The sequence below is a fragment of the Streptopelia decaocto genome (genome assembly GCF_964273445.1).
Source record: "Streptopelia decaocto genome assembly, chromosome: 3".
Classification (NCBI taxonomy): domain Eukaryota; kingdom Metazoa; phylum Chordata; class Aves; order Columbiformes; family Columbidae; genus Streptopelia; species Streptopelia decaocto.
In genome coordinates this window covers 88,897,791-88,922,382 of record NC_138656.1, presented here as the reverse complement: position 1 = coordinate 88,922,382, position 24,592 = coordinate 88,897,791, and the positions used below count along the sequence as shown (strand labels likewise).

The following is a 24,592-nucleotide window of genomic DNA, read 5'->3' as shown; positions in this document are numbered from 1 at the left end:
AGAACCGTTCAAGTAACTCATCACGTTTCCATACTCATCCATATGAATCTTATGCTTTTCTTAGGCTGGGAAGCCTTTCGAGCTGAGCATTGCAAGCAACAAGCCAGTGAGAGAGTTTCACTATCTGGTAAGTTACTGATTTTACATGAGTGGACAATCCAAGATGACTTTTACCAACTTGAGAAATATGCCAGTGAGTGGAATGTGACTGAATGTTAAAGAGAATCAGCACTTTTTTTATTGTGCTTTGTGAAAGAGGTAGCCCAAAAACTTTGTAGGAGGCATTTAAAAACTAATGGCTTGTTTTAACAGCTCAGCTGTTGTACTGAATCTTACTGGAGTGAAGTGTTTTGTATATATACCATCATCGTCTCCCATCCTGTCCTGGAGACGTGCCTGTCTTGTGTACAGTCTATGCCATAATGATAATGAAAATTTTAATTCTTTTTATTTCAGAGACTTTAATAGTAAACTGAATAAGGAAAACCTTAAGACGATTTAAGTGTGGGCATTCACGTGTATTTTCTAAAATAGAAATACTCTCTAGAAGATTAAAAAAAAAAACAACAGGTCCATGCAGTCAAAGGCAGGGAACTGTCTTTCATGGGCCTGTCTTCATTAGTAAGTGGTATGGTCCAATAGGAACCGATTTAGATTGAAAAAAATTGATTCTGTGGGCCTGAACTCCAGGTATTTTGAGGTACCTTCAGACTAACTCTAATCTGGTAAAATGCCCATTTTTAACTGGAACATGTTAGTAGGCCCCATGTGACACTCTTCATGGTACAAACTCAAGTATGTTAAGTAGGGGTATTTGGGAGATTTGCTTTTAAAATTGTATTCCTGACCCAGCCGTATTACTGTTGTATTTTTATGTTCTCATAGCATATGTTGTGCTGTGCACTCATTGGTGTAGTTCTTTACTTGTCTGTAGTGATACAAGACTTAAAGCAGAGAAAAAAATCTGTTTCTACAGGGTGTTTCAAAAAGATGGACCTAATTTCAAAGCAGTTGCAGGGTTGCCATCTTGGGAATGACTAAGGCTGGGGGCTGTTTGAATGCTGGGAGAGGCATCTAGCAGTAATCATTTGAAACTCTGTCATGCCCTTTCAAGTGGTAAGAATTTAAGTGATGGGCGGTTCATGGTTGCAGAAATGTAGTGATTTCAAATTGATTCCATCTTTTTGAAACATCCTGTAGTATTTAAATTTTACACTACCCACCTGTTCCTTACTCAGTCTTGAAGAACTTGTCAACCACTTAGTAAAAGTACCCCAAAACCCCACAGTTACACGTCTCTTCATTTAACAGCTATTTGTAGAAGAAATTGTAGAGCTTATAGCATATTTAGCTACTAACAGATGAAGTGTTTCATTTTTCCCTTTCAGGTGTTATCTAAGGAACAAATTATGGCTTTCGGCACAAAGGCTGCAAAAACATTCACTTTAACAGCAGAAAATTCCTGGGCTCCTGTGGCATGTATACTTGTATTCTACATTGATGAGCTTGGAGTGGTTGTAAATGACGCTCTCACCGTCCCCATTCAGCCTGTTTTGGATGACAAGGTAACTATATTGAACTTGGGTCTGAGAGCATGTTTTTGTCCATTTGTTGTGTGGTAAACAGTGTTTTAGATCATAGGATCATAAATGTAAAAGTAAAACTTCCTCACTGAGGATATAACCTGAGGTTTGTGTAAGTCCATGGAAAGGCTTTTAATAATACCAGTGCAGTTAGGGTCCAGCTATTGCGTATCTGAAATAAATTTCTACTAGCTCTGTGGTTTCCACATAAACAGATGCACAGCATCTCCATGTACTTTTAATAGCTTGGTCAATTACTGAGCTAAAGATTGCTCTGGCCAATATAGAGGAAAGATACTTATAAGTGCTCTAAGTGTGGAACTGTAACTGTTTATCAAGACCTTGTACTTGATGCCATAAGTGAATCTGACCAGTATGTATGTTTCATGTGACTGTGCATACTTTAACTCAAAAAAGCTTGAATAAGAGTGGGAAAACTACTATTCCAGCAAATAATTGATTTTTCCAGCTTACTTACCAGGATGAGATTTGGTCCTTTGTGCAAGTAAAAGCCTCACTGTGATGTTTTACAGGTGGGACCACCCAAAGGCTCTCAGTGGGTTCAAATTCTTCCTCCTCTATGGAAACTTGAACACTTACAACCAGACATCAGTAGGGAGGCTGTTTGTCTTACTCCTGCATGAAAAATTTCTCTATTTGCTTCATGATTTATGCAAACTCAGGAAATGAGGGTTTTTATCACAGGATAAGGAAGTGGAGAGGCAGGATGGTGACAGAGCTGCAGACAACTGTTTGCTGATAATGGTTATTATGTACCACTGTCTGAAGAATCTAAAAACATAGAAATCAAATAAGATAATTTAGTTGAAACTTAGGAGTTTTAGGGTAGATATAGGAAGATATTTCTAATGAGGAAGGCATAACAGTTTGGTTCAGCCTTCTGGAAAACAATTGAAGTTTTCCCACTGATGGCAGTGTCCACAAATAAGATTCAATTATATTTTGTAGCAGTGAGGTAAGGCCTGATCTTGAAAGTACCGGTTTTACCAAATGCAGTTTATGGATGAAAACCATGATCCTAGTGTATACACAGAGAGGATGAAAAATTGAGACAATAAATTATCATAATTTAATATCTGCCTTACTGTATTTGCTATATTTCGCTAGGTAGCGAGAAAATGCAAGATAAGGAAAGAACTGATCTCAAAGGCTTCCAGATGTCAGTTTAGTTCCATTTTACCATTTCAGTGCTAGCCACTGAAATTAATTCAGTACTGTGGAAAGCTACTTTCTCTGTAATTTGTAGTCTTGCCAAGCAATTAATTTCTGTAAATGAGTTGGTAAAATCAAATATACAGAGTTGCAGTGACACAGTGTACTCAGAAACAAACCATTTTTCTGCATGAATCAGTCTGATGCCCATTTACAGTGTAGCACATGGTGCTAATCCCATTTATGTTGGCAACATGAGTTTGTTGTTGCTCTGTGATTTTCATACTGAATATGCTTGAAACATTACACATGTTTATGAGAGGAAGGGTATGATGGGGCTGTAGATTCAGACATCTAAATACATGTATTTACATGCAGGGTCAGGATTCTGTTGCTGAAGCACAGACATCTAGTGTCCTCCAAGAGGTTACAGGATATCCAAGATATCATCATGGGACGGGTGGGTGTTTCAAAGGTCCTGTTGGAGACCTGTTCCTTTCTGGAATGGGAGCTGAGTGTTAGACAGAGTGTTGTGGGACCTCTCAAGTGGTTCCATGTGCCTTCAGGTGACTGAGTCTCATCTGTCTATGTGAGCTATGTGTCTAAACTCAGTTTACAGAGAATCACTTGCCCCAAAAGGGTGTAGTTTTAAGTTATTCTTCCTGAACTCCAGGGTCTGCTCCAGAAGGGTAAGTTATGTCCTGTCTGGCAACACCACTGGACATATCTTGGATACCTTTCAACATCTCAAATGACATTAAGTGCTGGTGTTTATGTAACTGAATTCCACCTGCAGCCAGTACAGTCAGTGGAGCCTGTAGGACTGTTTTCTTCACCACCAGTTGGATTTATGCTTCATGGTGAGCCAAACTGCCACCTAGTCCCTGTTATTTTTTTCTGGCTCTGTGTGTGATGGGAGTTTAAACACTGAATTGAAACATGGACAACTAAATGTAGATAACTTAAGTGTGGAGCTGAATTCTACCTCAAGACTTTGTAGTAGTGATGTTTTTGTGAGGGAAAAGAGTAAAACTGTCCATTTTAAACAGAAATTCTGCATCGCTTTTGATGCAGCGAAGATGCGATGCGCCAGAAATACCTTACAGCAGATGACCCTTCCTGTCTTTGGTACCCCAGAGAAAGCATACTGGTCCTGTATTAGCCTATTGGTTTCCTTTTTCCTTTGCCCATGTACCTATTACATATATCCCTTTTCTGTATTGATCTCACTGTGGAACATTGAGTTGTAATCTCTGAGGGCTGATTTTTTTCCCAAAATAATCTTTCCTTAAATACATTACATGCTGTGTTGGTAAACAGTGAATGCGCTTCTTTTACTGCTCTCAGCTGTAGAAACTGGTGTATCCTTGTGACTCAAGAGATTGCTGCTTGTATACTAAGAGCTGGTTGAAACATCAATAGATCCTGATCTTGACTTCCCACCATCCCAAGGAACTGATGAGCTAGGAGAACAGGAGGGCAAAATGAATGCCATAGTATTTTCCCAAAGAGCCTAGGAAAAGCAAATCCAGAGTCTTAATTATAACCAATTAAGCTAAGAAAATTTTTCCTCAGAGTTGTTAGTGGCTCTAAATGTCACTGTATAATTTAACCAGTGCTGTTTTGTACTGTTTTCTAGATTAAAATCTTTTGGAGCAAAGATAAGGTCAAGCCATCTGAGAAAGTCTCACTTAAAATCAGTACAACAGAACCGGGATCAGTAATTGCACTTGCAGTTGTTGATAAAAGTACAAAGCTTCTAGGAGAAAGTAGTGACATAACAGAAGAATCTGTAAGTAAATGGGAAAAAATGTTTTAATTATTGTGTTTATGAAAGATGTACGTTGATGGAAATGTTACAGTTGGTATACTGAATGACGAATGTTCTTTGGGCAGCATTTTTAGTCCTTAACTATGAAATAATTTTTATTTCTGCAAGTAGTTTGTCAACATAGGTGAAAAAGACTGTAAGGCTTACAAGGTAATAGGCCCAGCATTTCTAATTCCAATTAATACTTTATTATTCTTCCATTTGATAAACTGCTCAGTTAACACTTGCCAGTTTCTTATTTTGGGAAAGGCAAAAAAGTCAGAAAAACTCCCTAATGGTTTGTGCTTTGTACTCTTTAAAATTGGTAATATAAAATAAATAAATATATTTTTTTTAAGAGCAGGATGAATTATTCATCTTTTTAAATTCCCTTTACTTGCAGAAGCTCTAGTGCATCAACAATTTGAAAGAGTGGACAATATGCATCATTCCTAAAGTGCTCAAATGACATAGCCTAAGTGCCATAGAGTATTAGTGGGCTGTAGGCTCCTGTTTTAGGTTTATATGGTCTTTGTCACTCTTCCATTAATTCTATTAATTTTGAAACCATTGCAGCCTAATCCCCTTCATCATGTAATGGATTCTTTTCTTTTTGACATGAGAGCTAGCTCCTGCTTGAGGTACAGTTCTGTGAATCAGCATCTAAAACAGTGAAAGTTCTGAAAAATGCAAGTTTGTGTTCACTCTGAATGATTTTGTTTTTCTTGTCTCAGGTCACCCATGAACTCAATTTATACAGCACAGGGCAGTATTTCCCCCTGGTCACAGGTTCTTTTGGTGTCTTTCAGGTACTTTTTTTTTTTTTTTAATCTAAGCTGAGATTTTTTACTGCTTAGTGATTTGCACATCACTTGCTAAGAGAAAATGCTATTTTTGAAGCTGGGGCTGTAGACAACATACTGTTTTCATGGCCTGTATGAGTTTTGAATTGTGAAATTTATCAATATGTAAATACTCTGGATGCAAAGAAATATGTTTATACTTTCATAAATGTGGGTTGCTTTATGTTTGATATTGTTTTCCCTTTGAAAAGTCTTCAGTCATTAAGGCAATGTTCAAATTCAGATGATCTCAGTTTTGTTGATTCCTGTATATTACTTGCTTTAGTTCTATGATTGCTTTATTATGAAGACTTTATTTTCTTAAAAAGAGAGAAAAGAAAAATAAAATAGATAAGTAATGTTGATGTCCTGAATGTCCTGTATTGAGATATACTGTATAAATTTTATCCAGAAATGCAGCCTTTGGGTATCAACTGATGCAATTCTTGAGGAGGATAAGGAACATTTTCTTTGTAAGTAATAAAAATAAATGTAGCCAAATCTAACTTACTGAGTGGGGAAGGAGATCTATGGGTTAGATCCCCTATTACGTCTTACTGTACTGCACACAGGCTGCACTCAGCCTTGCAAACCATTACCATTTCCAAGGTTTAAGACATACAAGATGCGTATGACTAGTATTTTAAAAACTTCCTTTTTACCACTGTCCTGAGTGATGCTATCCCTTAAAGGTCTGAGGCTGAATGGAGTTTTTATTTGCAATTCCAATTGATGTATGTTGCAGTGGTTTGTCATGTAGCCGTGTTACGCCAGTTCCATAAGCACTCCAGAGAAGCCTTGTAGAAATTTTAAGTTTATGTGAACCTTGTATTATTATTAAATAAAACAAGCCAGAAAAAAAAATAGCTCGGAGTGTCACAGAGTAGTGTTACCACATATAACAAAGCTATAGTTTATACTCCAGACACTGTATTAATTTGACTTCTATTAATTGTATTAATTTGATTTTTCTTAAACCTAGATATTTGCAGGTAGGACAATATTTTTATTTTGTAGATGGTGGAATGATACCCATAGAGGATGGCTTCGGTGATGATATGCCGGTGTCTAAAAATGGACCTCCTGATTTTAGCAATCTCTATGTGAGGACACATTTTCCAGAGACTTGGCTTTGGATCGACACTAAAACAAGGTATAGAATTAGAAGCAAATGGAAACTGATTTACACTTGCTATTGTTCTGTAGCTTTTAGTTGCATTCTACACTGGTGCTGAAGAACACTCCTTAAAAATGTAGTATTATTTGTATTTTACTACCGCCTAGAGGCCACAAGTGAGATTGGAGACTCAGCAAATGAGGCAACTGCACAAAATAGGAAAAAGCCTGATTGAAGGCCTTATAGTTTCAGTAGAAACTAGATGAAAACCCTGGAGACAAAAGAGACTCGTCCTTTTACAGATGGGGCGATAACAGATAGGGAGAAATAGGGTCTTTTTCTCTACAGCACATGAGAAGATGGTGATTAGCCCAGAAAGGGAAATCTGTTCCTATCTGCACTTAATTCAATCAGGAGTTCGAACTGCCAAATGACGATGAAATCTGACCTGTGACATGAAGCACTAATCTTCTGTTCTTTCACAGCTGAGGAGTTTGGGAAACAAATGTCATTTGGGATTGTTTTAAAGGATCTCTAAAAGTTGATTACATGTAATGTGATTCAATTAATGTAATTTAAAATATTTTTAAAAATCATTTTGATCCCATCACAAATATTTCTAAGTGATTAGTAAAAGAAAAACAGATAAACAGCAGTTTTTCTTGCCAAGAGTTTGAATTTAGTTTTTATTGCAATTTTAAGCAATCGTGTCCACTTACTCATGTCTGTAAATGGATGCTTTTGAAAGTCTGCTCTCCCCTTCTGCCAACAGATCTGACACAGACACCACAATGGAAGTCATTGTACCTGATACCATCACATCTTGGGTAGCCAGTGCTTTTGTGATGTCTGAAAACCATGGGCTTGGAGTGACGACTGTTCCAGTGGAGGTACCACAGCACTAGACAGTACTCCTTTAAATGCTGGTAACACTGTAGGTTATTACTGGAAGCTGTATTTTAGTTCTATAGCATCTGTCTTCTTATATCAGTAAAGTGATTCAAAGGCGCCGTGTATTCAAACTGTAAAGAAAACATCATCACTCGAGTCGTGTGTAATACTGTATCTGTCTCCCCTTCCTGCTCATATAAATATCTCAGACATTACACAGATACTTGGGTAATTATTTCTGTCGGAGCAGTTGTTTTGTTAGAGCACTTTCAGGATGTGTCTGCTGCATAATCTTCCTATGTAGAAAGGGGGAATGATTGCCTGAGGATGGTGTGTTTCCCTGTTTTCTTAGCTCTGCCAAGAGGTCTTTCCTTGAGTTTCTAGTGCATGCAGAGAGGTTTGCACAGACTCGCTGGGAAGAGGTGCCCAGGATGGGAGAAGCCTGTTGTCTGCTGAAAAGATCATGCCACTGCACTGCTCCACTGACGTCACAGTGGGGAGGACAGGAGAATTGCTTAAAGATTAAGTTTTGGTCTCGCTTTCATTGATCTGTTAAAACCAGTATCGGACTAAACATAGGTGCTTTTTGGGTGACTTATCTTGAGTAGCAGAGTGGACACTGAGAGCCAGTGGTGGGATGAGATGCTGCTTCCTACCAAGTTCCTGTCTCCTGAAGCATTCAAGGAGTTTAGCAATTTAAGGTAAATTCAGTACTCCTCAGGTTAGATCTTTAACCCAAGATTCCTAATGTATAAGTGTAGTTGTCCTAGATTCACTCTATATTCATGGAAAGAGCTACCTAGAGAGAGTTACTTAGCCTGTTGAATATAGGAGTTACTTTTTGAAGTCTCATTTATCTAGTATTTTATATATATTGAATAATCCTCTGAAGGTAGTTATCTCCTTCGGTTCATTATGTGAAGATTCTAGGAACTGTGTTCCTGAGACAACTCCACTTAAGTGCCTAAGGTTAGAAGGGTTAAGCCTGTGCAGTGCTGGGTCATAGATTTCCAACTTGATGCCAGGACTAGTGCAAGGATAGCTTGAAGACAGCCATTTACCCATTTAAATTCTCATGCCCTTACATTCTTGGGGAGAGGCAACTTGTGGGATCCAAACAGAGATCTAGGTCCAGATTTCATAGTTGGATGCTATACCAGATATAGAATCATAGAATCATTTTGGTTGGAAGAGACTCTCAGGATCTCTGAGTCCAACCATAACCTAACTCTAGCACTAAACCATTTCCCTAAGAACCTCGTCTAAACACCTTTTAAACACTTCTAGGGATGGTGACTCCACCACTTCCCTGGGCAGCCTCTTCCAGTGCTGGATAACCCTTTCCGTGAAGAATTTTTTCCTAATATCCAATCTAAACCTCCCCTGGGGCAACTTGAGGCCGTTTCCTCTTGTCTTATCACTTGGTACTTGGGAGAAGAGACCAACATGCTCCATGCTACAACCTTCTTTCAGGTAGTTGTAGACAGCGATAAGGTCTCCCCTCAGCCTCCTTTTCTCCAGGCTGAACAGCCCCAGCTCCCTTGACTGCTCCTCATAAGATATGTGCTCCAGGACCCTCAACAGCTTCATCGCCCTTCTCTGCACTCTCTTTAGTACTTCAATGTCCTTCTTATGATGAGGGGCCTAAAACTGGACACAGTATTCAAGGTCGGGCCTCACCAGTGCTGAGTACAGTGGCACAATTGCTTCTCTAGTCCTGCTGGCCACACGGTTCCTGATACAAACCAGGATTCTCTTGGCCTTTTTGGCCACATGGGCACATTGCTGGCTCATATTCAGCTGGCTGTCAATCAACACCCCCAGTTCCCTCTCTGCCAGGCAGCTTTCCAGCCACTCTTCCCCGAGCCTGTAGCACTGCCTGGGGTTGTTATGACCCAAGTGCAGGACCTGGCACTTGTCCTTGTTAAAACTCATACAACTGGCCTCTGTCTAATGATCCAGCTGGTCCAGATCCTTCTGTATAACCATCCTACCCTCTAGCATCCTCTACCTCCTACCCAATTTGGTGTCATCTGCAAACTTACTAAGGGTGCACTCATCCAGATCATTGATAAAGAGATTAAACAGAACTGGCCTCAATACTGAGCCTTGGGGAACACCACTCATGACTGGCTGCCAACTGGATTTGGCTCCGTTCCCCACAACTCTTTGAGCCTGGCCATCCAGCCAGTTCTTTATCCATCGCAGAGTACACCCATCCAGGCCATGAGCTGCCAGCCTCTCCAGGAGAATGCTGTGGTATACGGTGTCAAAATGTGCTTTGAACATTCTGATCATAATTCTGCCGCAGAATTTGGAGCCTGATCTGAATTATATGGCAAAGGCTTCTTTGAGACTGGAATCATGATTCTCATTTCTTTCATTTGGCTTGGCAGGGATGGGACAGAAAGAGGAATAGTTTTCTGATTCAAACTGTATGAAAATTTATACTTGGCCTCTCATTCTCAAATTTGAGAAGGCTATAAGTAGAACAGATGTTGAGATTATTATTTAACTATAATCAGTCACATGCACTGTTCAGTACTTCACCCTTGTTGGGATGTTTAGATTGCACTTTGAGATCCATATGGCTGAAACATGTTAATCAGTACCATACAGTGTGGCAAATAAAAGAAATGCACGAAAACTGTCATGGGGAAATAAATAAGTGGCATCTGCATGCTTAATGTCATTCACTGCTTTGCATCTTGTTTTTATTTGACTTCTACTACACAGAGTGTCAATATTTTTACCCTATTGTATTTTATTGTAATATACCAGAATATTCCCAAGTGCAAAACTTGAGTATTGCAACAGTTTTAGAGAAAAGCAAAACAAAAAAGAAAAAGGAAATAGGTATATAGGGAAAACCTTAACTTAGACCTAACCAAAAACTCTCTATTAGAACTTCTCTAATGTCTAATATCTAAAGAAGATTTTGGCAGTGAAAGCTTTAGCAAACAACTTTTCAAAGTTTTGAAAAGAAAACATTGGAATATTTACTAGCTAGAAATAAAGCATAGGGGGTTTTGGATCTGAAACTCAAAACACTTGGAATATTTTTTTTTTTAAATGAAAACCAAACTAAAACAAATTTTAGTTGGTATTTCAATAATGAAGGATATAATGCTTCAGCATTCTTATTGTACAGATGTTCATAAATAGTGAAATTTTGATCCCATTCAGCTTGATGAGAAATTACCACTGACTTCTTAGAGCCAAGACTTCATCCAACAACCTCTCTTCACAAATAAAAGTAACTGTTTGCTGGTAAATTTCTGAAGTTTTAATTAAGAAAAGATGTATTTTTAGAAATGTAACTGAAGAACTTATGCCAAGATCAATCTTGCCAAATAACACATCATTCTAAGGTGTTAGTGAATTACAGAAATGGGGAGAGTTAGTTATTTTGTATTCCAACATGCGGTTCTGTGTTGACATGGTGATAGGAGAACTGACAGATTCTTAATCATCTGTTACTTGTGCACTCAAAACATTTTGCAGTTGCCTTAATGGGATCTCAGGACAGATCACAGCTTCCAAATTTGCCAGATGATAGACTCTTAGCCCCACGGCAGATACCTATGTTGGAACTTGCCATATCAAAGCTGTCAGCCCCCCTCGTCTAAATGGTGCCGCTGAGTTCCCACAAAGGTGCTAATGACCAGAAGCATCTTTGGCTTCTGCTTCGGCCCTGCAGTAATACATTTTATTAACTGTAGAGTACAGGTAAACATAGCCTATCATCTGAATTTAAAAGTGATCAGAAGACAAGCTATATAGTAATTTTCTTGCTATTAATAGTATCTAATTTTAGGGGTTCACTGCTGATTTTGTTTTGCAGCTAGAAGCTTTTCAACCTTTCTTCATTTTCCTGAACCTTCCATACTCAGTCGTCAGAGGAGAGCAGTTCATTTTGGAAGTGAATATCTTTAATTATTTGAAAGAAGAAGCTGAGGTAAAATAACAGTCTCTTTGTACTTGAATGTTACTAGACACTGCAGGATTTCCTTTACTGTCTTTCTTTTGTGAGAACTTCGATAGTTTCTTTGGTGGACAGACCAGAAAGCTATTTCTCCATAGACAAAAAAGATGGCATCTTATGAAAGCAGCTTTTCAAAATTAACACTTTGTATTGCCAATGTTACTGTATTACAGGTTACTGTGATCCTGGATATGAATGATGCTTTTGAAATGATTCTAACATCCAATGAAATAAATGCTACAGAAAATCAACAGTCTGTATCTGTACCAAGTGAAGATGGGAAAACTGTTCAATTCCCAATCAAACCAAAACAGCTGGGAGAGATTCCCATCAAAGTGACTGCAATATCACCTGCTGCTTCTGATGCTGTCATCCAGAAAGTTTTAGTAAAGGTAAACACCCTGTAGCTTGTCTTGTTCCTGAAATAAATAAGTCCCTAAAATAGATGGCAGAGTACAGCAAAAATGCAAACCAATTCACTTGTCTGCCTGTTGCCCTGTAAAGTTTGTTCTGCGTCAGGTGGCTTTAAGTAGAAAACGCTTATTTTAAAATAATTTCTCCTTTAAAATTCTTTAGATCCCCTTCCAGGAATGAACACATAGATTTGTTCTGCAACAGGTAGTGAGTCAAATGCTTCTGAAAAGAGGAGGCAACCTATTTGTGTATCAGGGAACCCCTGGTGCTACAGCTAGCGTAATAATCTGTGGAGAGTGGACCAACTAACTGTGTTATGGATAAGTGCAATCAATTTTGCTAAATCCTGGCTTTAATTCATAGCCTATTTTATATGAACATTTCTGTATTTTACTAGTAGTGGAAGTTTAGCCCCTAGACTTTCTGATAAACCAGAAACTGATAAGACTTGCCTAATTTTTGACATTTAAATCTGATTCATGTTAGGCTCCATTTCAGTGGAAGGTGGTAGACTTCTGTACATCTCATCCTAAAATAAATGCATAAGATCATAGAATCAGAGAATGGCTGAGGTTGGAAGGGAGTAACGCAACCTTCCTGCTCAGAGCAGGACTAACTACAGCAGGATGCTCAAAACCATGTGCAGTCAGGTTTTTATTGTCCCCAAGGACAGGGCCTTTGCAGCCTCTCTGGGCAGCTTTTTCCAGTGTTTGAACACACTCACAGTTATAGAAAAGTATTTTTTATGTTTAAAAGGAAATCTCTTTATTTGAATTCATGTGTGTTGGCTCCTATTCTGCTATTTGGCACCACTGAGCAGGGCCTGGCTCCATCATCTTTACACCCTGCCTTCAGGTATTTATATACATTGATGAGATCCACCCTGAGCCTTCTCCAGGCCAGACAGCCACAGCTCTCTCAGCCTTTCCTTAAACTGCTTAAAACCACTATTCTTCAGAGTCATGGACTGTTTTCAGGTGGTGCCACTTGCTGTTGAAGTTCGGTTGTTGTGCAGAAGAGAATAAAAGCCTGTTAGACTAAGGCATAGACTGAGGAAAGAAACCCGTTTATTTTCTCTGTTTCGGAGACAGTTTTTCTCAAGGGATTTTGCGTGTATGAGGAAATGAAACCTTTATGGTCATGTACCTAACTTCAGTTTAAATTCTCCTTGTATGTTGTGCTGTAGGATTGCAGACAGCATGAAAGGTACCACCTCCAGTCTTGGCATGTGCTTGCTGATGGAGCTCTTTGCTTGGTATGGAGCTCACTGGAATCATAGAATAGTTTGGGTTGGAAGGGACCTTCAAAGGTCATCTAGTCCAACCCCCCTGCAATGAGCAGGCACATCTTCAACTAGATCAGGTTGCTCAGAGCCCTGTCCAGCCTGGCTTTGAAAGTTTCCAGGGATGGGGCATGTACCACCCCTCTGAGCAACCTGTGTCAGGATTTTACTATCCTCAAAGATGCTCTCACTGACTTTATGAGTGCATTACTGTAACTGACACGTGGTCTTGACAAGCAAATAGTGCAGGTAGGTCTTCATAAGGAAAACATTTCTGTGTCAATTTGGATGGGCCAGTAGCTCAGGTTCTTGATGTGTTAGCAAGCAGCGCAAAATACCTGACAGTGTTTTAGATCACTCTACAGTAAACACAAATCCTGTCCTAAAAGCAACAAACTATTGGAGATTACAATAATTCTGTCTTTATTTTGATAGGCTGAAGGATTGGAACAGACATATTCTCAGACAGTCCTTTTAGATTTGACTGGTAATAAACCACAAGAAGTGTCAAGAACCTTGGATTTCACTTTTCCTCCTGATGTTGTAAGTGGCAGTGAGAGAGTGCAGGTCACTGCTGTTGGTAAGGTTTATTTTATTCTGTTTCCTTCTCTATTATTTACTGGTCAGCTATATAATTTTTGTAAAATATTTTCTTGCCTGCTGGGCTTTTGTTGAACTCAGTATCTAAGATATATGTGTCCGTAACTGAGCTGCTGGCATCTTCTGCACTGCAGGCATATCTGTTTTTTAAAGAATAGAGCAGTTGCCAGCAGTCACTAGAAGTAGTAAGTTCTGTCAAGTAGCACAGAGAAGTTGGTGTGTAGTAACCTGAGATACCCTGGCAGGGCTTGCCAGAGCTTCTCTCAGAGCCCCTGCTGAAGGACCATTACAAGATTTTGCCTCGTAAGGCTGTGGATTTATAGGTTTTTAACAGCCTTAATTTGCATTTAATTGCTATATTAATAGCAATCATTAATTCAAAATAATTTACCATTATGCATTAGATTAAGCATATTAATACATTATGGTGAATGGTGTTATTCCTTTAATTTATTTAATTTACAATATTATTGTTCTGACTGCATTTTCAGAGTTAGAGAGGGAGTCAGATTTGCAGGAAGGTCCTGCAAAGTTTTTTAGTGACCTGTTTTAATTCTGCTTGTCTGCATATAAAATCTAAAACCTGACTGATTGTTGTTTCTTGTGAAACCTAGGCTTTGATAACTGTGAGTGAAAGAAGAAATTCAGGGAATTACAAATATGTATTATAACATTACTGGAACATTTTCCTCGATTAAATATATTTTGCATATATATATATATATATATAATTTTTTTTTTTTAAATTGGTGGCTGTTTGAAATTACTCTGTAGTTGGAAAGGTCTGTGAGGAGATGAGTCAGTGGGCAGGAAGTTGGTCAGAAGATGAAGTGTCTTTTCTGCCTGGCTGGTGGTGTTTAGTACAAATGTTCCTGGTGTATCATATTTTCTCCCAGTTTAGATTATACCACCCTTCATGTGTGAGGTACGCATTTATTTGCAATAAGCTTTAATTTATTTTCATCACATTTTATCTTTCAGGTGATTTGCTTGGGCCTTCTATCAATGGTTTGTCGTCATTGATTAAGATGCCTTATGGCTGTGGTGAACAGAATATGATCAATTTTGCTCCAAATGTTTATGTTTTGCAATACCTGACTAAAACCAGACAGCTGAGAGAGGACATTAAATCAAAAGCTCTATCATTTATGAGAAAAGGTCTGTATGCTTAAAATAAAGATGTTAGGTTTTTAAGAACTCTTGCTAGAAAAAAAAAGATATCTGTGACTCTGCATTTGATATTTGAAGTACTGCTCTGTTGGTATCATGAGAACTGGAAGAAAAGCCCATCTTCTCTTTCTTTTCCTCTTTCTTCTAAGCTGACAAAATTAAAGAGCAAATTATTTTGTTTACAAGGGCAAGTTTGCTCAGAAAAAAACAAGTTTTTATATAGATACCTTTTTTTTTTTTTTTTACCTTTTCAGAGGAAAGATTAACTTTAGAACATCATTTGTATGGATTTCCTAGGTGGTTGTTATTTCTCTTTTGATAAAACCATGTGAGCAAACATTTCTGACCTCTGCTTGAGACACAGTGGTTGAAAATTAGTCAGTGGGCAGAGTGAACCATATTCATCACACATCTGTATCTGTCTTCAGTGACAGCATCCCCATCCTGCAATATCCTTGTAAAGCTTGAGGAGTGGCACTTGCTCTAGTGGCTGGCTTTTGCCCACCCAGGTTTTAGGCTTGGTCAGAAGTGAACTCTGTGCTGGAAATCAAAAGCCGGAAAATTTTACTTGGAAATTGTTGTATATTTTAATCAGGAAATACTCCAGGGCATCACAAGGGGTGGAGAACATAGCTGCACTATGCTTCTCTGTGCCTTTTGGGTCAGACGGTGTCTAACTGTGATGTAGCACACTGGCCATGTGTCAGCCTGCATGCTGAGAGCCTGGGTCACAGAGAGGAGTGGTGTGAGCTAAACCCCCTTCTAAGGCACTGTGATGACGTTTTAAAATTTTCTTTACTCTTTGTAAGTCTCTGATTTTATTTTTCTTTTTTTGCTGTTTGATATTTTTTAAAGTTGTTGACATTTCCCTTGGAAAAGACAGAGTTCAAAATAAATTTTCCTTTCATCAAGATCCCAATTTTCTGTCAAAAGCACTTATGTGTTTTTTTTTTTAAACCCTTCCTGTTACATGTTTTACTAAAAAAATAAGGGCAGGAGAAGAGATGAGTTATGTAAACAGCTACTCTGAAGTTTGTAAGCAGTCTACCACTCTTTGAAGGCTGGATTGTGCTACCATAATTTTCTGAAGTTTCCCAGTAACAGATTTATCGAAGTTATTTCAAAGCAAGTGAAAATTATAGGATTAAATGTCACTGTATACAAAGCATTGTGTTACTTAACTTGTTCCTGGGGTTTTGAATTTAGATACATGTTTTTGACACTGTAGTAGCCAAAATAATAAGTATGCTGAAATATTTGTAACTTTTAGAAAAACCCCACAATCTGAAAAACATTTTTTGCTTTATTTTAACAATTGATTTCTGCTGTTGCACTGGCTTTTTTTTTTTTAAATGTAAGTTGAAATTTGTCTTTAGTTTGAGATGTAACTTTTATAAGTTTCATTTTTAAAAGGATTGTCAGGAAGTTTAGTTTAAAACAGACTGTGAGAAGGGATTTATGTAGCCAGCAGAGACTGCTGTATGATCTTTCTTTTGGCAGTTTTATTTACATGGAACAAAGCAAAACAGAAGAAAAGTTGCCTTTAAAAAAATTCCTTTGTTGGTGGGAATGACAGATCCCATCTTTAAATCACTGCTTTAGAAATGACAAAAAATCCTGGTTGATCAGAAAACTTTGGTGTGAGACCCAAAGGAAGCAATGAGTTTGGGCAGTTTTTTCCAAGCTGTTTGAAACCTGAGACCCTCTAGTCTTTCCCGTATTTCTGAAGTCTTTCCCATATTTCTGAAGTCTTTCCCATTCTGATGCGCTCCTCTTTCAGGCTCACTCAGCCTATACCTTGTGGGTTCCAGCCAGTCCTCTGGGAGTACTCGGGTACATCTTCATAATAGGATCCTTCTTTTCCTTGCCTTTCCACTTGAATGTGTTGACATTTGAAGTATTGTTTTTCATGTCTGATTGAGTGTCTGTTGGAACGAACGTGGTGGTTCACAGCGCCCAGGTCTCCTGTTCCAGCATTTCTGCAGGCTTCCCTGGGTTAGATACACTCGTGTTTGGAGACTTTTGCGTGACTACAACAGGGTTGGTGTCAAGAAGAAAGCACACAGGCTATAGGAAATAGCTGAGTGATCGCTCCATCCTCCCTCTGGTTCTGATCATCTTTCTTATCCCTCCCAATATAACAAATTCTGAGATAAATTTATCCCTGTGTAAGGACGGCTGTTTGTTAAGCAGGCTCTTGGTGTTGGTTTTCTGGGTTTGCTCTACCAGCGGAGTGGTGATTATAATGCCTATTGCTGCTTATTTGCTGTTCTGCAAAGAAGCAGAAGACTTCACTTCTCAGGTCTTGTAGTCAGACACTTTGGAAGAGGAAGCAATCTATTTAATCTATTTGTACATATACATATATTTGTGTTCCTCATAGCACGATATTTTGAGACCTAAACTTTGACAGTCACTTTTGTTTTCCTTGATGAGAAATACCATTTATTCCTTCTTTTTTTCCTCCTACTCGAGAGTGCTTGATTTCTCAAGTTTGTTAACTGAGATGACAGATTTGTCCGTATGGGAAAGATTTCACTAGTTTTAACCATGTAATTAACCACTGTTGTTGTGCTAAATACATTAAAACCCTTCTATGTTTAAGTGGAAATTGCAATTTCAAACTCTTCTGAAGACACAAAAACTAAACCTGTTGCTGCTGGGATAAGACTTTATATGGGAAGTTGCACTGGGATAATGTAGCAGTTCAGATTCAGGTCTTTGTATCAGTATCTCTTCTGTTACAGGGAGACCCTGACTAGAATTTCATCTTACACTGTAACTTAGATAGGAGGACCAGGCCGTTTGTTCCTCAGTAATCAAGGCTGTGGTTCACTTACTATGTAGCTATATTCAGGATGATATGCAAGCAAGTGATTAATCCTTTATTGGTGAAAGCAAGGAACATTTTTCAGGGGAACAGCTGTAGTTGGGTGGACCTTCTTGAGTGTATTTGTGAATTCTTTCATTTGTGTGGGACTTAATAGTTGCCCAAGTGTTTTTTTGCTGCCTGGCTGGTTCAGTATTGCGTCTGTATCTGTCAGGCATTAGACTAATGAATATACTTACTTAATTATAATAGCCAAAATAGTAAAGCCAAGGAAAGACAAGGTGGGGGAAAGAAGAAAAGGTGTCTTGTGAAATCCTATAAATAGATATTTTTATTGTTCTGGATACACAAATGACAAGAAAAATGTACGGGAAGGAAGGCTTCAGGTATCAGAAACCACAGTGAGTAGCATATTGTATGAGGCTCTTCATTTCTAACATTAATGAACATTGGTTCTGCACCGAAGTCAGCTATTGAGTAAGGATGCTGCTGGTGGTCGTGGGCAACTACTGAGCCATTAGGGCCCTTTTATTGTAGATGTTCAGTGGTCAGGAGAAAGCTGCTCTTGTTCTGGGTACTGAAAAGTCTTCAGATACATTTTAAATGGATCCTTTGTAGGATTTCAAGATCTTCAGATCTTTTAGAGTTTTTCACTTGTTTCAAAGCAGCCTCTTCCAGCATGCTTTTTTTCTGATATCTAGTCCTTTTGATTTGGCAAAAAAAAAAAAAAAAAAAAATCACTGAAACTGTCTGCTTTTCAGCACCATTTGTAGCTTTGCTGTACCTGTGCCTCTCCAGTTGGAAAATACTTCATTTTTGGTGTCCTTCCGTCTGCTGAAAAGACAGAGCATTTCTGTAGGTGCATAACTGCAGCTCCCCAAAGTGCCAAAGCACTGAACTGTGGCTGCTGCTCTGCCCTGTGCTTGCTGTTGCACTCCTGAAACAACCGAGTTCTGTGGGAGCGAGTTTGCACACCGCTGGTGTGCTGGGGTGGTACATGGGTGGGAGCAGGAGCTTCTGGTTCTGCTTTTGTAGATGAATTCTTCATATTACTGCTGCCTGCTTCTTCGTCATCTTCTGTACAGTTTTATGTCTTCTCACATATTTGAGAATTTTTTTATGAAATATGAGCTGAAGTTCTGCCCTTCTCAGCCTTAGAAAGTGCCTTGCTTCACATCGGCAGAAAGTTTGTGGTGGAACCTGTGTTAGAGGAAAATGTTCAATACCTGTTTCTGCTTTTCCACTTCAGGCTACCAGAGGGAGCTGCTTTTCCAGAGGGATGATGGCTCTTTTAGTGCCTTTGGAAATGAAGATCCCTCTGGGAGCACATGGTAAGTATTTCTGCCAGATTCACTGTGGAATTTGAGTATTTTAGATATTTTCCCTGCAACTAAAAATTTTTTGTGAAGCTGGTAAAAATTTCCAGCTGTATTAGCCTTCTGCCTGGTTTTCATTAGGTGTTTAGGCCAACTCTAAGGTCATTCTGCTGGATAACATGCTGTCAAAGCCATTATTAGGGCAAGGCTTTTTAATTTTGTAAAAGATGAGTGATGAATTATTTTAACCAAGGGAATATCTTGGGCTGAAAATTTGTCTGTTGCTTTCCACAAAGGAATGAAGAATAATAATTAAATGACTTATTCTTGCAGTTGACTTAAACCATTTAGGGCTGTGTGCTCATCATTGCTTCAAACAGATTTTCAGTTCTCTCCGTACAGGAGGCTGAAGACTGAATGGGGCATTTCCTAGGGACTGAACAGTAACTGGTGATAAGAATTTGTCCTGCTTACCTCTCTCACACCTCCTTTTTTTGAGACTGTAAATACAGCTGAAAAAGTCTATTCAGTGCTGAATTTCACTCTGAGAAGCATAGTAAGCATAGTAGTGGAAGTTAGACAGATAACAGAGACAAATTCCAGCACATTTTTCAGGTAACCTGCGTTCAGTTTGTTTAAATATACTTATGTAATTCAGTATACGCTGCTGACTTTAAATAGAACCATCTCAGTTATTCTGCCACTGACTGAGTCACTCCTGGAGTCAGTGAGCATCTTTCATTGACATCAGCAAGATTTGCCATATACTCATTATTGATGAATTGGAAAATGAAGATAATTTATCTTTACTGGCAACTCTGGTACTTAAATAGTGTGTTGACAGGTTGCATGAATGCACGGTTGGCAAAAAAGGGAGTCAAAGCTGAACTTGGGATTATTAATAATAAAACAACAAAGGTTATTTTAATTATATAATGACATGGATAATTGTGATAATTAATATCACACTCATAACTGCATTACTTTGTAAACTATGCTTTTGGCCACTTTACCCCAGCAGCAGAAGGCAGGAAAGCAACATTTGAAAGCAACATTTGAAAAAGATACACATGTGCTGGCAGACTTGGGGTCTATACCCTTTATTTTTGCAACATAACAGCTGCAAAAAAGGTGATATTTAGCAACAAGGACATAGCTTCTTTTTTGGTGGATTAAGCTTAGTCTTGCTTGTCTGGGTGAGGCATGTGTTTTCCTCTGTGCTTGGAAGGTGTGTGTAGAACACCTTATGCCTCCCAGTATTCTCACATCATCTTAAACAGAAGCAGCTGTAATACATTCCTGATTTTGTCATATTTGATTAACCTTTTCCCCAAGGTTATCAGCTTTTGTATTAAGATGTTTCCTTCAAGCTCGTCCATTCATAGACATTGACCAAGATGTCCTCGTGGATACAGCTAAATGGATTGTCCGTCATCAGAAATTAAATGGAGAATTTCGTGAGCCTGGCAAAGTATTACACAGTGACCTTCAAGGAGGCACCAATAATCCAGTCACTCTCACAGCTTACGTCATGTCATCCCTCCTCGGGTTCCCAGATAAACAGGTACTGGAATTCATAAATAGAATTCATAGTTACTGGAACACTTTGTAAATCGTCATAATAGCTGGCAAACACTTGGTAGTTTAAGGAAATAAGGGGACATCTGAACAGAGACAAAATTTAACCTGATTTTGTTAAACTTCCTTATCTACCTTAGATAATACAAAGTTGTGCTCTTAGGCCCTTCAGTTTTATGTGCTTTTGCAAAATCTAAAGGTAGTTGCTTTTCACAAGAATATTGTCATGGCTTTAATCCAAGAACTTGCAAAGAAATTTATAGCGGGAGGTCTCCTTAGAGATGTTAAGTCATGCCAATTGATTTCATTGAGATTAGTCATGTTCATAAAAGACAGTGCTAGATCAAAGGACTTGCCTTTCAGGTTCGTGCCTGTGACTCTGAAAGAGGTCTTTAGTATTTCTTGGTTGTTGTTTGGTAGATAGTAATGTTTCTGTTTCTGCACAGATTTTTCTTTTAAATTAAAATATTTCAATACATATGTTATTTGCTGTACATTCTTCAATATAATCTTCATTTCCAGCATGCTTATGTCATCAAGAGTGCTACAAACTTTCTGGAAGATAAATTAGAAGAAGGCATTTCAGATAATTACACTTTGGCAGTTGTGACATGTGCATTGTCCTGGGCAAAAAGTACAAAGGCAAAGGAAGCACTGAATATGCTGAACCAGAGAGCAGAACACCAAGGTATAGCACAACTATCTTCTACAGTTGCGTAGTTGGATTTTTGTCAAATTTAGAAATACCTATCATATATCTACAGCTACATATAAAATTAGAGATGAAGAGAATCCTTCTTCTGAATTCAAGTCTGTTTTGAGTATGATATAGAGAATAGGTTAAGGACTTTCGAGACAGCCTTAATGAAAAGTGTCCATAAATGAATAACAATTCACAACAAAGCTAGACCTTTCAGTCTCAGTTACCTTATTCCTGTATGGAGTACCACAGGGCTGATGAAGAACATGACTTGTTCTTCAAATGTTACGTGACACACACCTAAACATTACCAGAATTTTCAGAACCTTGACAGATCCCATATGTAAGCCTTAATCAAGAGGTTTCCTGTAAGTCTTTCCCAGAAGCCCAAACACTTCAGTTTGTGGATTTGATTTTATTACTGGTTCCTTTTGCAGGAGAATTTCGTTTCTGGATAACACCTGCTTCTGAAATTTCGGATTCCTGGCAGCCACGGTCCATTGACATTGAACTTGCAGCATATGCTCTGCTCTCGCACTTCCATCAAGACAGATTAGCAGAGGGGATCCCTATTATGAAATGGTTAAGTCAGCAAAGAAATCACCTTGGAGGATTTTCATCTACTCAGGTAATATCTTGTCTCAAGGGGCTTTGTTATACTTTCTAAATGAGTACTGCATATTTAAAGGAAACAAAAAAAAGGGAACATTTGTGGGTTTTTTTACATAACAATTACTGAATTTTGTTTTGCACTAACAGCCTTGGTTATGTATAAGCTTGCATTCTTTGTGATATTGTTGTCTTAAACCTGAACTACCAGTTTTAGTATTTTGGCAAGTGTAATAAAAACAGAATTAGATGGTCACCTTGATTATATAAAATATTAATAACAAAATGAATTAAGAAGTTGAAGTGATGCCCACGGAAAAATAATTGATCAGATTTTCTAAGCAAGTATGATAAGTATCTGTGCTTACTTTCTTTCCAAGGAGAGAAACCTCTTTCTATTCTTTCCATATGTGGGTCTTCAAACTCCTGAAAGGCTATTAGGTAAGAAAGGGGAGCAGGTTTTAGAGAAACAGCCTAACCTAGTGCCTCTCTTGGCGGCTGGTCTTAATAATGTACTTTGTCCTCATTATTGCGTAGGTTTTTGATGGGCCGTGAAATTTGGAAGATCTTCATTATCTCCAGGTTTCCATGTTATTGAAACCACATCTTGTAAGCTGTGCTGGTATCCAAAAAATTTATATAGTACTTTGGATTGCATTAGTTTAAACTAGCTTTTAAATTAGCTACAAATGCTGATAACAGTAAAATGTCCTATTTCATCATACTGCTTGGTATCAAGCTGTACAGGATATCCTTCATTATTTTCAAATGTTTGTAGGTATTACTCTGAGAGAAATTAGTTCTACTAAATAAACTGCAATTTAAGAACCAGCCTGGTTCCCCTGAGGTTCTAGTATTTTCCTAATGTGTTAATTCTTGCTTGTTGTTTGAAGAGGGTGATTGAAGCACTAAATGAGTTGAAAAAGCTTCTCTCTGTTCTCCAGAAACCATTTTTACTTGAAAGTTTGAAAATCCAGCAGTGTACCATTTACCCCTGAGGGTCAAGTTAAGAAATTAATTTAATCCTTTTGTTCTTCCATAGTCTAAATTGTTTTGCTTTCAAAATTACTCCAATGTCTCTCTAGATGCCTTTTTTTTATTTTGTGGAAATGACCCCATAGTTTTTGTTAACTTCTAAAATTGTTTTAAAAAGAATGTCTGGAGTGTTTCCATCCATGAGTTTATTACATTAGAAACTTAATATATTGCTAAACAATAAGGAGTAAAGTAATTAGTTGCACGTGTGATGTTTTGTAAGTCAGGGTATAGTAACTCACTGCAATTTGTTTATGTGTATATGCTTACTATGAATTTGCTTTATAGTGCTTTGAATGTTTGGGCATAAAATATATATGTTTCATACGTACAGGAATACAATTCATACAAAAATAACATATAAGTGAATGTAGATTTAAAAGGTAGGGAAGAGTGACAAATTCTGCAAAGTCTGTGTTGCTGGGCAAGGCAGACATGTGAGTTTTGGCTTGAGATCCTATTCCATAACTTTTCAGGTTGTGTATTGAAGGCAGCCCTGTCATACTGAGCTTGCACCTTGTGCTTCAGCTGTGAGTGTTTCCTGGTAAGAGCCTTCCGTGGACAGGGAACTGCTGGAGAGAGTCCAGTGCAGAGCCACCAAGATGATTAAGGGAGTGGAACATCTCCTGTATGAGGAAAGGCTGAGGGAGCTGGGTCTCTTTAGCTTGGAGGACAGTGAGGGGTGACCTCATTAATGTTTATAAATATGTAAAGGGTGAGTGTCACCAGGATGGAACCAGGCTCTTCTCGGTGGCAACCAATGATAGGACAAGGGGCAATGGGTACAAGCTGGAACACAAGAGGTTCCACTTAAATAGGAGAAGAAACTTCTCCTCATTGAGGGTGACAGAGCACTGGAACAGGCTGCCCAGGGAGGTTGTGGAGTCTCCTTCTCTGGAGACATTCAAAACCCGCCTGGACACATTCCTGTGTAACCTCATCTAGGTGTTCCTGCTCCGGCAAGGGGATTGGACTAGATGATCTTTCAAGGTCCCTTCCAGTCCCTAACATTCTGTGATTCTGTGTTAGAACATGCCAAGGGGAATGTTCATCTTCTTTGTAGGTGGTTCTTTGCCCTCTTGTTTTTCACCTGTGTTTCTGAGAGTCATTTGTGACTAGGATTTGGAAGAATTCTGAAGTCAGATAGCATTTCTAGACATCTTGAACTCTCTCTGAATTTAGGGCGAGAAATAAAATTGTAAGGACTTTTAAAAGGTGCTTCAAGGTATTCCTTGGTTTCTACAACTTAGGTAAAGGCAGGTATATTTCTGCTCTCATATTGTTAAAATAAAATTCTCCAGCAAGATTTTATAGCTCCTTAGGTCTATAAGATTGATCAGATATATACATGTGATAGGTCACTGTAGTTTCATTCACTTCAATGTGAAAGAAGTTTTGTAAGTTTGGGCTTCTAAGCTGTAGATGTTCATCAGAAATGAACATGTGAGTAGTCTGAGTAAGGGCAGAATCATTCAGGTGCTTTGTCACTGTTTTCTGCAAAGGAGTAATCGAAGACATTCTTTCAGGCTAACTATTGGCCTCCTACTGGAAAAGTCTGCCACCTACTTCAGACTATTAAATCTTCTCATAGCCCATTAGCTGCATCTCTTCTGTCACCCCATGTTAAGCACTGGATGTGGGGTCCCAGCTGTAGTGG

The 24,592-nt window shown here is 38.5% G+C and overlaps 1 protein-coding gene across 1 annotated transcript in view; it reads left to right on the top strand.

The window, feature by feature from the left end:
- CD109 (CD109 molecule) overlaps window positions 1-24,592 on the top strand; it is a 79,081-nt gene that overhangs the window by 35,474 nt on the left and 19,015 nt on the right. The window contains exons 13-27 of the mRNA XM_082047439.1: window positions 65-127; window positions 1,389-1,565; window positions 4,396-4,548; window positions 5,301-5,375; window positions 5,821-5,881; window positions 6,426-6,561; window positions 7,298-7,415; window positions 11,261-11,374; window positions 11,575-11,793; window positions 13,533-13,677; window positions 14,679-14,855; window positions 18,947-19,028; window positions 20,349-20,577; window positions 21,114-21,279; window positions 21,729-21,919. Coding sequence (XP_081903565.1) covers window positions 65-127; window positions 1,389-1,565; window positions 4,396-4,548; window positions 5,301-5,375; window positions 5,821-5,881; window positions 6,426-6,561; window positions 7,298-7,415; window positions 11,261-11,374; window positions 11,575-11,793; window positions 13,533-13,677; window positions 14,679-14,855; window positions 18,947-19,028; window positions 20,349-20,577; window positions 21,114-21,279; window positions 21,729-21,919 — 2,106 coding nt within the window. The remainder of the gene's footprint in view (window positions 1-64; window positions 128-1,388; window positions 1,566-4,395; window positions 4,549-5,300; window positions 5,376-5,820; window positions 5,882-6,425; window positions 6,562-7,297; window positions 7,416-11,260; window positions 11,375-11,574; window positions 11,794-13,532; window positions 13,678-14,678; window positions 14,856-18,946; window positions 19,029-20,348; window positions 20,578-21,113; window positions 21,280-21,728; window positions 21,920-24,592) is intronic.